The 15,061-nt window shown below is 38.8% G+C and overlaps 1 protein-coding gene across 1 annotated transcript; it reads left to right on the top strand.

Moving 5' to 3' along the window:
* The first annotated feature begins 210 nt into the window (after window positions 1-210).
* On the top strand, window positions 211-13,618 carry lonp1 (lon peptidase 1, mitochondrial). The gene is made up of 21 exons (XM_034710106.1): window positions 211-800; window positions 1,397-1,485; window positions 2,821-2,940; window positions 3,036-3,201; window positions 4,074-4,187; window positions 4,315-4,376; window positions 4,951-5,080; window positions 6,045-6,128; window positions 6,216-6,284; window positions 6,460-6,611; window positions 7,399-7,537; window positions 7,669-7,847; window positions 8,040-8,127; window positions 8,447-8,569; window positions 8,678-8,794; window positions 10,018-10,158; window positions 10,499-10,664; window positions 10,767-10,853; window positions 10,951-11,078; window positions 11,286-11,450; window positions 12,845-13,618. The coding sequence occupies exons 1-21, from the start codon at window positions 219-221 to the stop codon at window positions 12,992-12,994; spliced, it is 3,051 nt and encodes a 1,016-aa protein (XP_034565997.1). The 5' UTR covers window positions 211-218; the 3' UTR covers window positions 12,995-13,618.
* The last annotated feature ends 1,443 nt before the right edge of the window (window positions 13,619-15,061 follow it).

Genomic DNA, 15,061 nt, shown 5'->3' with positions numbered 1-15,061 from the left:
GAAAGTTATCAATAGGTTGCTAATTTGTAGTTATAAGTGGTGACTACAGCAGGCTTTATCTATGGAGAATACAGTGTCTTTCGAACTCGGCCAAACTTGACACAAAAGCCACAATTGTGTCGCTTAGTGTTTTTCGATGTTTTTCAATCTCTCTGGATGAAATTTGAAGCTTACGCAATTACCTTACGTCATCAAAAATAGCCGGAAGAGGGTTGGTCATGTGCTGTAGAATACTCTCGATCAACATGGCTGCCTGCATGAAGATGTCAGGCGCTGCGAGACAGCTGCAAGGAAAATCGGTTCTCTTAAAGCCAAACTGGCCCGTGTTTTTTCGGGCCGGACGCTCCCCTCTGACGGACACATCGGCCTTGAGTCGACTACAGCCCCCACGGTTCTACAGCGGCACCGCAAGCCCACAGAAAACATGCATCAGCCGCTTCTCTTACAGTCCATCCAGCACATCAATGACAGCTGGCTGCAAGCTGACCACCAGAAGTCAGCGATGGATACGGGTCGGAGGTGTTATCCGCAGTCAAACAGGTCTCCTCACACCATCCAGTCCATCTTACTTCATTCAGGACAGGTTGTTTGGGAACCGGGCCAGCGGTGCTGGAGAGGACGGCAGTGACAGTGCAGGCTCTGGGAGTGAGGAGTCTGGGGGAGATGGAGGGGCCCCTTATAATAACGGACCTCAGATGACTGCTCTCACCACTATGATGGTCCCGGAAATATTCCCCAATGTGCCGCTGGTCGCTGTGAGCAGAAACCCGGTGTTCCCCCGCTTCATCAAAATCATAGAGGTGAGGATGATGTAAGGTTTCATGTCCTGTCCGTGGGGCTCAAGGACACGGGGATGATGCAACCTGGATGCAAAGAGTTGTGTTACACAAGTTTTGATTTTTGAGTTGATTTGATGTCTTTATTTCGAACATGTAAAAGTAAAAAAACAACAAAAAAACATAGAAGTAGAACAGAAGAAATATTTATACAAACATACAAGAAATAAAAGAAATATTTATACAAACATACAAGAAATAAAAGAAATAGTTATACAAAAGAAACTAAATCAATCTGTTCCATTAGCAAGCAGTGAAACAATTTACTGTACATGTGCGAAAAGGAGTAGGAAGAAGTTAAAACGTATCTAATCCTACCCCTTCAGTTAAGAGACAATTGCTTCTCACCCTTAATTTGTATCTAAACTAAAGATTTAAGTTTAAGTTAGGGGACAGTTTTGCCCCAAATTGCATCACCTGTTAAAAGCCCCAAAAAGACAATAAAGGGCTGTATCCATTTTAATCTAATACTAAAGGCTGAAAGACTAAAATGTCTGTTGTGAGTTTTTTTAAATGTTTATTTAAAGTATGTTCGATATGTCTCTCTGTCTTTCTGTCAGGTTAAAAACAAAGAGTTGATGGAGCTGTTGAGGAGGAAAGTTCGTCTTGCTCAACCATACGCTGGAGTCTTTCTGAAGAGAGATGATAAGTAAGTGTGATAATCCCCTGTTCTGTTAAACTCCTTGATGGTCTGGTTGATACAAGCTGTTGAAAAAGTTGTGCAGAGTGCGGCACTGCACCGAATAAGTGCTAGATACTGCCTAAGCAAGTTGTTGGAGTGTAATCCAACTTGTTTTAGTCATTGAGGTATGAGACAGGCCGATAAATGATCAGAGATAGTTGTATCGTCATTGTCACCTTGCATTGAAATATTTATTTATTTATTTATTGTTTTGCACATATAAAAGACACACAAAAAAACAAAACTTGTGTTAATAAGAAGATTTAATATTAAAAACAATGGTGAAAATAAAATTATATGAATGTGTGTTAAAGTAATGAGTCTATGTGTTTGTAAATATGGATTCAACTCAGGATTGGAATCAGTATCTTGTTGTATTGCTTAACTCACCTAATAGAAAGTGTATGATTTGTTTCTTGAATGAGTTGAAGTTTGTGTTACTTGTAATATGACCCAGTAAACTGTTCCAAAAGTGAGGTCCTCTGTATCTTATTGAAAACTGAGAAAGGGTCAACCTGAAAAAGGCTGGATGAAATATGTTTGCAGAACTTGTTTGGTCAAGATGAAACTTGTAAGCTTGCCGGGATGAAGTTGTGAATATTTCTAAAAATATCATCATAAGCTAAATTAATATTGAAATATTATTTCAGTGAATAAGATATCTAATGAAAAACGTGGTTTAATTTATAAAAATGAAATGTTGAATGGTTGGAAAATTTGATGATTATTAGTAATTATTAAGTTTTTAATAGCCTTTGTTAGAGCTGGACGATATTGAAAAAGATGATATCATGATAACATTTTTCGTATCAGTCGATATGATAATTTTTAGAAATGTCAAATCATTCTTTCATATCATTTTAAAGGCAGATTTTTTCTCCTGAGTGTAATTTAAAGAAACCAGATGGTTTGTTAGCTTGTATCTGGAATTTAGTAGTCTAGTAAATCATGTAATTTGTCTGCTGCTTCATATTTAAAGCTATGTTCAACTTTTATTTTGAACCTGCCTCAGGATTTAGATGTTTTTGTCACTCTGATAAGTGGGGTCTTAGTTGCCACTGAAAACCAGTCCACATAACAGAATAAGGACTAATTTAGTGTGATGTGGACTGCAGTTTGGTTTCACTCATTTCATCCATTTGGTTAAACACTGTAATGAATCCATCCTGTTGTGTTTTATTGTGATCAAACATAGTAGTGGGTCTCTTTAGCAAGTGACTTTCTTCAGTTATCAGTCACAACTGCTAAGAATTCGACCTGTTATTGTGTCTTGATAGTAAGAATTGTTTTTCTTTCTTGCAGTAATGAGTCAGATGTGGTCGAGTCTCTCGATGCTGTCTACCCTACAGGGACCTTCGTTCAGATTCATGAGATGCAGGACCTCGGAGACAAGCTTCGGATGATCGTAATGGGACATCGCAGGTAGTAGAAAAGCACCTATGTTGCTGAGCAAGTATTTTGAAAATAATGCACAGATTTTGTGTATAACTTATATAAATCTTTGCTAAATCTGTCAGGATACGGATCACAAAACAGCTAGAGGTGGAGCCTGAGGATGAAGCAATAGCTCCTGTGTTGTCAGAGTCTGAGGCAGAGTCCCAACCCAAACCACCGCCAAGACGTAAAACCAAACGCAGCCGCAAAGACCAACCAGGATCTGTGACGGAGCAGCTTGAGGAGAAGGTCTGTAACATGATCCGCACATGCCTCATCTGTTTCTTTGCATGCTGATGTGAGGCAGAGAAAGAATTTCTGGATGGTTCTCTGGCAGTGGAGGTTAATGGTTAGAGAAAACAAAAGAAATAAGAAACTGAAGAGAAATATAAATTAATAAATAAATCAAATCAATTACTATAATCCCTTAAAAATAAAAAAGTTATTATTATTATTATTATTATTATTATTATAAATTCATATTATAAAAGTAATAACAGCAATATTATTTATAATCATTTTATAAAAATAATAGCAAAATAGGTAAAACCATTTAATAAATACATAAAAAAACATATATATAAAAATAACAATAATAATAAGAATGATGATAATAATAATAGTTTAAAAATAAATAAATAAATGAATAAATAAAGAAAAGAATCCCCTCTTAATCATTACCACATGTCTGAACCAGTTATTTAAGTTGCTTGTGAAAAGACACACAATGATTTTCCTGCTATTTTCTTCATTGTTTACTGATATTTTCACCCCATCTCATGGATAACTTAAGACTACATCTTGATTTTAGCCCTTATTTTTTTAAATGAACAACATTTTGCTCAACCACATTACCTCAGATTCACAGAACAAACCAGGTAGTTAATTAAGGGAAGGAATACCCATTAGGTTCCCTAGTCTTTGGTTCATACAGTATTCATAGTTGTTGTCTCAGTTGTGTCCATCGAATGGAAAATGAATACATCAAAGTCTAATACGAGTGGTGTGAGGAGTGTGAGCATAGATCTCTGCATGTGGGAAACTGTAGAAGTAAAGATATTTGTTGGGTATACTACTATTCACAACAGGAGGAGTGATTTTTAATCCATCTTGATCCTCAGATTTCTGATGCAGACCTGAGTCCAGAATTCCAGCCTCTGCCCTCGTCCAACATCCTGATGGTGGAAGTGGACAACATTCAACATGAACAGTTCACTGTCACAGAGGAGGTCAAGGTACAAAACAGCAAGTGATTTTCAATATGAAATACATTATTTTTGTTTGTGTGTTAGATGTCATGAAACAAATAGCAAAGAAAAACACCTGTAGAAATGTGAAAATAAAGATTTCTGTGTTCTACAGGCTCTTACTGCAGAGATTGTGAAGACCATCAGAGATATCATCGCACTCAACCCCCTTTACAGGTCTGTTCTGATACTTAGTTTCTGAGATCCTTATATTGTCACCCATCATCTTCATATATATTTTCCTTCAATGATTAACCACCAAATGACCTGGCATTATGACAAGTCTCTGACATGCATGTTCAGCATCCCATTTATCAATCAACCTTCATTTGTATAGCACCAAACCACAACAAACATTATCTCAAGATGCTTTGACAAACACAGCAGGTCTAGACCATACTCTATGTTAAATTATTAACAAAGACCCAACATCAAGACAGGAAATGATCCAGTCCCCTCTTACTGACAGGACTCGATCTTATCCCATCTGAATCCACAGTATTTAGCTAGTTACAGTAACAAGGAAAAACTTCCTTTTAATAGGCAGAAACCGCGAGCAGAACCAAACTCATGTAAAGCAGCCATCTGCCTCAACCAATTTATCAGTCTTACAGTGTTCCATCCAACATCACACATCTGATATAATGATGAATGGGACAATAATATGGTGTTGCCTTCTGTAAGCCATATAGTCCTTGCCAGCACTGTTGCAGAAGTATTCTCAAACTTGCTTCTTTGTTGTGTGTTTCAGAGAGTCGGTCCTTCAGATGATGCAGGCTGGTCAGAGGGTGGTCGATAATCCCATTTACCTTAGTGATATGGGAGCAGCTCTGACAGGAGCAGAGTCACATGAACTACAGGACGTCTTGGAGGAGATAAATGTAAGTGCTCTGCACGCTTTAAAGGTGGGACAGTTTGTGGGAGTGTAGGCTCTATATGTAGTGCTGGGCGATATTGAAAAAGATGTTATCACGATAACCTTTTCTCATATCAGTCAAATTGATAATTTTCACAATAAATATCATATCATTCTTTCATATTACTTTGAAGGCAGATTTTGAGTGAAAGTTGAAGAAACCAGACGGTTTGTTAGCTTGTATCTTGGATTTAGTAGTCTAGTAAATAACCAAAATATCTTAACCAATGAAGTTTAGTGGCCTTTTTCGTTCGAGCATGTTTTCACTCTGCTTTGAGCTGGGAGGTTTTGCATTTTTGTCAGTGTTGCTGTCACTCGTTTCAGCTGTGTTTACATTCCGCTCTAAACAGCTTTAAGCCTGCCTACCTCTCTGCGACATGATTGGTTGTTCCATGCCGACTTCTTCTTCTGTTTAATGTTAGGTGGGAACTAGCGTTTAAGACGCACTAGCGCCTCCTCCCTTCCCAGAGGTTGAGGGTGTAAATACAGGTTTAGATATATCAACGTTTTATCGTACATTTGTTATATTTATATTGAGAAAAATAATATCCCGATAATTACTGTTTTTGTTTTATCGCCCAGCCCTATCTATATTCCTATATAAAAGCTTATAGGAGCTGCTGTGTGCTGCACTCAAACATGTTGATTAGATGTGTATTTACCTAGCAAACCAGCCCCAATTCTTCAATTTTCTTCCCTCTGAAAATGTATTGCTCTAAACTATTGAGATGAATCATGTGTGTCAACTTTCCACAGATTTTGCAACATTTTTTTTATTGTATAGTTTTTCATTTCTTGATTCTGATGTAAAAAGAAGAGAACAGCACACATATGCTTCTGTCAGCTTTTTAAAATGTTGCTAGCTTTACTATGTGCAGTAAAATATGAGTGTGTATGCGTCTATTGAACCTGTATGTGTGTCTCTACAGATCCCAAAGCGTCTCTACAAGGCTCTGTCTCTGCTGAAGAAGGAGTATGAGCTGAGCAAACTGCAGCAGAGACTTGGTAGAGAGGTCAGAAGTCATTACCAAATATATATCAGCTTTGACTAGCCACTGCTCTGCTTATCTCATTCAGCTGTCTCCCTGCTGTGATCACAGGTGGAAGAGAAGATCAAACAGACTCACAGGAAGTACTTGCTGCAGGAGCAACTGAAGATCATTAAAAAGGTGGATTAGACCTGGTCATTTTATGTCTTATGAATGTTAGTTAATCTGCCCTCAATGTCAGACATCAGACAGTCATATTAGCAATCTGATCATTGAATATGACTCATTACAGGATAAACTCTATGTTAATAACAGATCTGTTAAGTTTGACCATTAACACAATGTGGATTTTCAGGAGCTCGGTCTGGAAAAAGAGGATAAAGAAGCAATAGAAGAGAAGTTCAGAGAGAGACTCAAAGACAGGACTGTACCTCAGCACATAATGGATGTCATCAATGAAGAACTCAACAAACTGGGACTGCTGGACAACCACTCCTCGGAGTTCAAGTTGGTATTCTGTATTTATTTTTGTTTGTATGGGTGTGGGTTTTTTTCCACTTATGCATGAATGGTTGTAGTAACACTTGAGTCCACTACATGTTGTGTTAAAAAATACAGAACAAAAGTGCATCCAGGAGCGGTTGGTATCAAAATCGTTTGATAGGAAAGGCGTTACGATCTCCTGTTAATGTCTTTTTCGAGGGCTACTTTCAGGCTCACATATATCCACTTATGATATGATAATCTCTTTTAAAAACTACAGCAGAGTTTATAATTTAACTTGTTGGTAGCTTTAAAGTCAGTTCTTTGTCATTTCCATATTTCTTTAATAATTTAACATAGAATATAGTCTAGACCTGCTATGTTTGTAAAAGTTCTTGGTATAACGTTTGTTGTGATTTGGTGCTATTCAGATAAAGATTGATTAATTGACTATCAGGTCTCGCTTTTAGTTTGTGTAGCCTTGCTGCACACTCACAAGGTCACACAGATGACCTGATAGATTATATCCATGGTTGCACACTGTTCAGTGGTTGATAGGTGTTTGAAAAGCAAACAGACATTTTTCAGCAAATGGCAATGAAGTGGACAGAATCTCAGAAAGTTTTTTGGGGAAATATTTTTTAAGGAATAAAATTATCCCAGTTTTGCTAGATATCAAAGATGTATGCAATGTGTTATTAATGAGAAACACTGAGTGAAACTTGTGCAAAGACCTTAGTTATAATGCACTCCTATAGAGTTTCCCTCTTAACTAACTAAACACATAACTACTACAATGCCTGTCTTACAGTGTCACCCGGAACTACCTGGACTGGCTGACGAGCATGCCCTGGGGTATGAACAGTGAAGAAAACTTATTACTGGATACAGCCAAAGGGGTTTTAGAGGAAGACCATTACGGAATGGATGATGTTAAGAAAAGGATTTTGGTTAGTATACAGCTATTAAATACACCTTATCACGTTGATGGAAAATGTTCAGATACATGTATACACACCATAGCACTGCAAATACTTCTCATAGTAGAAATGAATCTGATTCGCTTTTTATTTTTGTGCAGGAATTCATAGCAGTGAGTCAGCTGCGTGGTTCCACTCAGGGAAAGATCCTGTGTTTCTACGGACCCCCGGGTGTAGGAAAGACCTCCATCGCTCGCTCCATAGCCAGAGCCCTCAACAGACAGTACTTCAGGTTCAGCGTGGGAGGAATGACTGATGTGGCTGAGATTAAAGGACACAGGTGTGAAAGTCTTTTTTAGCTATTATTATCAGGGGAAATTTTGCACTTCATTTATATATGGCATTCAGAGACCAAGTTTATGTATCATGGCCTCTGCTATGCTGTATCTGTGTATATATGTTTATGCAGTGGTGGGGGTGGGTCAGAAAAGGTTGAGAACTGATTATCCAAAATGTGTATTTTTGTGTCCAGGAGGACTTATGTTGGAGCGATGCCAGGGAAGATCATCCAGTGCCTGAAGAAAACAAAGACAGAGAATCCTCTGGTGCTAATAGATGAGGTCAGTCTGGTGGTGCTGCTACAGTAATAGTGTCCTTAAAGCTCATTATCATTCCATATCAGAGTAATAATACCCGAACTGGAGGGTTTTGCATGAGATGGTGTTAACTCTCTACAACGAATGGATACTTTTAGCTGCCATTAAAACTTATCCATAAGCTATTTTCTGATGACTTGACCCATTGGAACTTCATAGAGTGTGCTTACTCTGGTTTGATATTCCATGTAGTATGCTAAAAGCAGTGTTTGAATTGAATTGAACTAAATTTAGTGATCATTGCTTGTAATGAGTTTAAAAAGGCTGTATGAATCTTTCTCAGGTGGATAAGATCGGCCGTGGTTACCAGGGTGATCCGTCCTCTGCATTGCTGGAGCTTCTGGATCCCGAACAGAATGCCAACTTTCTCGACCACTACCTCGATGTCCCTGTAGATCTTTCCAAAGTAGGAAAATGTACTTGTTATTTGCAATTTTAAGAGTCCAAGTGGGAAAATACAGATAAAACACACTTATTTTTGTTGACCCCTGCTTCTCTGTGACCTCTCCAACAGGTTTTGTTTATCTGCACGGCTAATGTCCTAGACACCATCCCAGAGCCCCTCCGAGACAGGATGGAGATGATCAATGTGTCTGGATACGTGGCCCAAGAGAAACTGGCTATTGCTGAGGTAACATCAGCTTCTACCTTTCTATATGTAATTGTGTAATAAGAGGAAATTCAGACAATGGGCTGAATACCTTATTACAACCAGGCACCAGTGAAAACGATGAAAATAATACTTTCAGAATGAGATAATATTTGTATTGACTCTTGGATATTCAATAAGTGAACGAATATTCAGCATTCGAAAATCATGTCCCATCCCTATTTAAGACTACTCTTATAAAAGATCTATATTTGGTTTTCAAACAGCGTATCTGTTAGGCTCTAAACATTTGCTGTGGAACAATTTAGCAAACTGATTCTTACGTTGCAAATTTACAAAGGATGAAACCCTTTTAGAAAGTTGGAAACAAATTTACATTTTGGAAAACATTTTTACATTTTGGAAAACATTTTTAAATTTTGGAAAACAAAATTACATTAAACACTTTTACCAAGACCAAAACAAATTTAAATTAAAGAAAACAAATGTACAAAATCAGAAACACTTTTAAAAATGATGGGACATTTTTACCAGTCCCGAAACAAATTTACAAACTACAGATTCTGATGGAAAAGAAATGTACCAACGATTTTCAAAATAAAAGACGTCTGTAATATGTTCAACAGCCAGGGAATGAATATATATTTGACTTCAACAAATCATTGGTGCATTCCTTTTTTGTCAGAATCTGTAATTTTGTTTCGGTACTGGTAAAAATGTTGTCTCTTGTAAATTTGTCTCATCGCTTGTAAAAGTGTTTCTGGTTTGTAAATTTGTTTTCTGAAATGTAAATTTGTTTTGGCCTTGGTAAAAGTGTTTTGCTAATTTAATTTTGTTTTATAAAATGTAAAAATGTTTTCCAAAATGTTAATTTGTCTCCAACTTTGTAAAAGTGTTTAATTCTTTGTAAATTCCCAGCCACCATAGATTCTTGCTCACTAATGGGCACTACTACTTTCTAATGTAAAGACTAATAACAGGCCTACATTTATAATGTAGCCATTATATGAAGTATTAAACAGGTCATTATTCATGAATGACACTGCATAATAACCTGCTATGTCATATCATAACCAGTTACAGTAATCGTCTCATTATAAGGTGCAAAATTAAAGAAAGAAAGAAAAAGTGTTCGAGATATAGTCGGGTATTGTGGTTGTTTCTGTCAATATTAAAGTTTGATGTTTTATTGATGCCATCTTACAAACTCCTGTTTTTCTTTCTCTTTATTTTGCCTGCCTCAGCGTTACCTTGTCCCTCAGCTCCGCACTTTGTGTGGCCTGACTGAAGAAAAGGTCTCAATCTCATCTGACGCCCTCGGTCTGCTCATCAAGCAGTACTGCAGAGAATCTGGAGTCAGGAACCTTCAGAAGCAAGTTGAAAAGGTAAAACATAGTTGAGCTTTGCTTTGTTCATTCTCAACCGAAGTATACTGGAGTTGCATTAAAGCTACTCAGAATAAAGATTGCGGTCTTCATTAGCAGAATATTTTACAAAAACTGAATCCCACCACTGGGACTAGCAGAAATTACAGCAGCTGGTAATGCGTGGGAGGATTTCACAGACTGGTACAAGAAATCCAACTATGTCAAAGTTCTGGGTATTACTTTGGAAGCCAATGACTGCAGAGAGATTTTGTTTCTGTCGCAAACAAACTTCTCTTAATAAGACAGTGACACCCCACTTTTTAACTTGTAAACTGTAACGCTGTCTCATCTGTCTCAGGTTTTCCGTAAGGTGGCCTTCAGTATTGTCAGTGGTGAGCAAAACGCTGTGACTGTTACACCTGACAACCTGCAGGACTATGTGGGTAAACCTGTTTTCACAGTGGATCGAATGTACACTGTCACCCCACCGGGAGTGGTCATGGGCCTGGCTTGGACTGCTCTTGGTGAGAGAGATAATTTCAGACAGTCATGCACACACAACCCGGTACCAAAAAAAAAAAAAAGGGAAGTAAAGACAGTCTTTCTACATTTTGTCACCCTTTCAGGAGGGACTACGCTGTTCATTGAGACATCGCTACGCCGTCCTTCTGGCGGGTCGGACTCTAAAGGAGAGGGGACACTGGAGGTCACAGGTGAGTCAGGAAGGCTTAACTTCAACAGTACTAATCACCTGATGTCTTCACTTGATACTGGACAAGGCATTCTAAAGATTTACTTTTGCTCCTGCAGGTCAGCTGGGTGATGTTATGAAGGAAAGTGCAAAGATCGCTTCAACCTATGCTAGAGCTTTCCTAATAGATAAAGAACCAGAAAATCACTTCTTGGTCAACTCCCACCTACATCTGCATGTTCCTGAGGTAAACATGGCAATACAGTCCTCTAATTAAGATAGTTTCTGATAACTTTGTTGTAATGTGTTCTTCAATAGGTACTTGATAGCTTGGAAGAGAAATGTTAATGGCTTAATTTTTCAAATTTGAAGTGCCTGCCTGAATATCTCATTTTGATAGTTCAACATGTAGTCTTCTGTTGGGATCAATAGTTGCTCCTATCTTTGTCTTTAGGGGGCAACTCCCAAGGATGGACCAAGTGCTGGGTGTACCATTGTTACAGCACTTTTATCCTTGGCTACCAGCCAGCCAGTGCGTCAGGATGTGGCTATGACTGGTGAAGTTTCACTAACTGGCAAAATACTGCCAGTGGGTGGGATCAAAGAGAAGACTATAGCTGTAAGTACAAGTGCTTCAGAGATATTCTCTATTTTTTCTGGATTTAGAGAATAAATTAATGTAATACATCATGTAGGGGTGTCCCGATCAGCTTTTCAGCCTCAGGTGGTAAAAGCTGTGTAAAAGCTGTGTATCAAATGCATAGCAGGGATAGGAAAAGCCATGGGAGCAGATGATTTCACCAAGTGATGTGGTGTATATTGAGAAAAGGAGGGGACCAAGCACTGACCTTTGAGGTACCCCTGTTGATAAGCCATGCATATTGGACACTTCTCCCCTCCATGATACTCTAAAAGATCTCCCTGTGAGGTAGGACTTAAACCACTGGATGGCTTATGTTTATTCCATTCAACTTAATCCAGCTAGCATTGTTGTAAAACTCCTTATCTGTTTAGAAGCTCTGCTGTATGAGATCCACCAAACTGGTGTGCATGCATTACAGCACGCTCAAATCCGAGGCTGCTCTGATCTCAACTCTCACAAGACAGTGCGTGATTCACAACGTCAGCATCCAGCTGTGAGATGGAGAGCGTAAATATTGGGAGTGACAGTGAGATGGAAACATCCTTGGTTGCATGCCACTAGTAACGGAGTGGCATGCCATTATAGAGAACAGCAGCTTTTGCTAGCCATAAGGATGCAAATGCATATGTGACAGACCTGTGTTTGGTTTGTGTTTTCGCCTTTTTCAACCATACGTCCATGCATTTTAGCAGACGTTTTTTCTGGGCCATGTCTGGCAATGCACATTTGAGTTCTACATCAATCTCCCGTTTATTATTTTCTTACGGTTAAGCAAACTCAAAACGCTCAATTACACTTGAGCCTTCAGCTGCAAATTGTGTTCAGTGACAGCGGGCATAAATGATCCGATGAGATTATCGGCTCAAATGCTGATCACTGATCAAATAAAAAAAACGCCCAGATCTGCTCCAATCCGATAGTTGAGATCGGGATCGGTACATCCCTAATATAGTGTTGTCTGGTAGGTAAAAGATGCAGTGTTGAAATAGCACTCATTGATTACGCAAGTAAGCTGGGAGATACCAACACAGTCTTGCATGGTGCCCAAGAGCTACTGCATCATCATTGTGCTTGTTTCATTGAGATAAGTCCCCCAATCTTTTATCCATCAGTGTTCCTTTTAGCCCCATGTGGGCCCCATGTAGGTTTAAGTAATGTGATAAATTACATCAAGGTCTGCTGGACATATAGAATTTTAAATCTGTTATGTACTACTGTTTTACTTTATCTGTGGAAAAGTTGTATAATGCATAAATATGGAAGAACACAGACTTAACTTTTTTTAACTAGCACAGCTTAGCTTGAGACATACATTCCTTATTACTTCATATATGTAGTCCAGGATTTAAACTACATTTCTTCTCTCTCAGGCTCGTCGTGCCGGTGTGACCTGTATCGTCCTTCCAGCCGAGAATAGAAAGGACTTCTCTGACCTGCCAGACTACATCACTGAAGGCCTCGAGGTCCACTTTGTGGATCACTACAGCCAAATCTACCCCGTTGTCTTTCCACAGAACTAGTCGTTATCTAATTTCAAAAACAACTCTAAAATCAAGAGATGACGGAACAGGTGTTTTTATCTCATCTCAGAACTCAGAAGTGTATTTCACTGCATAGCACCGATTGTCATTCTGGTGGCAGTTTGAGAAGTCCAGCTGCTGCTTTTTGGCTGATTCTTGTAAATGTGTAGCCTTGACTCTGAGGTCCTGCTGTGGAGACTGGTACAATTGAAAAGTGTTCTTAAGTTATCCAAGGGGACACATGGCTTGGTAACTCCATTATGTATATATTTCATTATTTATATTTTCTGTTTTAGCCACCACAGGAACCCCTGAGGTAGAAGAACAGTCATGTGACAAAGAAAAATATCCATGGTGTCGAGCCATTCAGCCATAGATGAGAAAACACAGTAAATGATGGTGATGATGAATACTGTTCGTTACCTTATAATGTCACTGAAAAACAGAAATTGGCATTGCAACTTTGCTGCCAGGCAGCCTCTTCCCCCACAGCTCTCATTATACAGGGCTGTGGATGGACTCTTTCATAGATTTATTATCTTACCATTTTATACTATTATTGGCCAGATGTGATAATGATGATGTTGAAATAAATTAAATAATAATAAAATACATTTTCTGCTTTTTGTCTCTTTTTGCACATTTATTTTTCACAGGGACCTGAGGGTCCATAAACCAATTTTAATTAATTGTAATTCTTGTCAATCACAACAGAGGCTGTCCATTAACTTAAAGAGTAGGTGGAAACCATACTCTGTGTTAAAGACCAACTGCAAAGGAACATGTCTTTTGAAAGTATGCAGGGGCTCTAGAAATGTATTACAGAGCCAAGTCATGGGTGAACAACCATGGCATGCGGCTGTGGACGTCCCAGACTCCAGCTGCTACAACTACTACTATCCGTCTCACCACTATCATCTCTCTCTCTTTTCATCTCCTCTATCCCTCTTTCCAACCCCAACTTGGTCAAGGCAGATGGCTGTCTAACCTGAGTCTGGTTCTGCTCGAGGTTTCTGCCTGTTAAAAGGAAGTTTTTCCTTGCTGCTGTAACTTGCTAAATGCCGCAAAGTGCTCTATATGGTGGATTAAGATGAGATAAGACTGAGTTATCCTGTCTTGCTGTTGGGTCTTTGTTAATAATTTGTTGTCGTTGTGAATTTGAAAGAGGCGTACTTTATACTTTATAAGATGGGCGGCAACATAGTTTACAAAATACAAAATAAACTAGCAGAGCTTATTTGCTTCTTCTTCTTTTTTGTTTACACACAAGAGACTTTTTAATTTATTGTGCTATTGAGCATATATACAAAACATCTTGATAAGGATGTACACAGAATCAGTGGCGGTTCTTGACCAATTTTACTGGGGGGGCCAGGCTGGGGCCAAGGGTGTTGTCAGAGGGACACATTCAACCCTGACAAAAGAAACTGAGAAGGGTGAGGATCGGCTGGGAACAAACTTGCAAAACATCAGTGCATCCCTATATACTAGACATATATACTACTGTGTACTATACCAAAACGCAGACTGACAGCAGCTGTTTGGCTGTTTACACTCAACATGAGTCCCTTAGCGCTCTAAGGGACTGGAACCAAGTGCCACATGCATGTGTTCCGCCTGTAACATTGGCGCGATACCGAAGCTTTTTTTAATTGTATAATATTATTTAGTGTGGAGGGGGGGCCACAGGGGGGTCCAGGTTCAGTTTTACAGGGGCACTGGCCCCTGTAGGCCCCTCCCCAGAACCGCCACTGCACAGAATACACACTGTACAGAGCATATCCTTAATAACCTTGTAATAATATAATCTGTTCAACTAAATCAACTAAATAAAATAGGCATACATATTATATTGCGGGGAATCAATTACCAACAGTTTCTCAAACTGTAATTGATTTGCTTCTTTGGTGGAAGGCGGTTTTGTGTTGAATCAAAGGGCGGGGCCTGATCTTATTGTGTTAACACCACAGCAGTGCACTAAGTGCAGGTGCATAACAGGAAATACCAAATTAATGGTTTGTTGGAAGTGGTGATTTATCGGGAATAGGCTGGTTTTGAGTATCAATG

This window comes from Notolabrus celidotus, chromosome 2 (assembly GCF_009762535.1).
Source record: "Notolabrus celidotus isolate fNotCel1 chromosome 2, fNotCel1.pri, whole genome shotgun sequence".
NCBI lineage: Eukaryota > Metazoa > Chordata > Actinopteri > Labriformes > Labridae > Notolabrus > Notolabrus celidotus.
This window is presented reverse-complemented; position numbering and strand designations above follow the sequence as displayed.

Coding starts and splice junctions, on each gene's coding strand:
- lonp1 (XM_034710106.1), top strand. CDS start 219: ATGTGCTGTAGAATACTCTCGATCAACATGGCTGCCTGCATGAAGATG. Junction 2,941..3,035: donor ATCGTAATGGGACATCGCAG/GTAGTAGAAAAG, acceptor TAAATCTGTCAG/GATACGGATCACAAAACAGC. Junction 11,079..11,285: donor TACATCTGCATGTTCCTGAG/GTAAACATGGCA, acceptor CTTTGTCTTTAG/GGGGCAACTCCCAAGGATGG.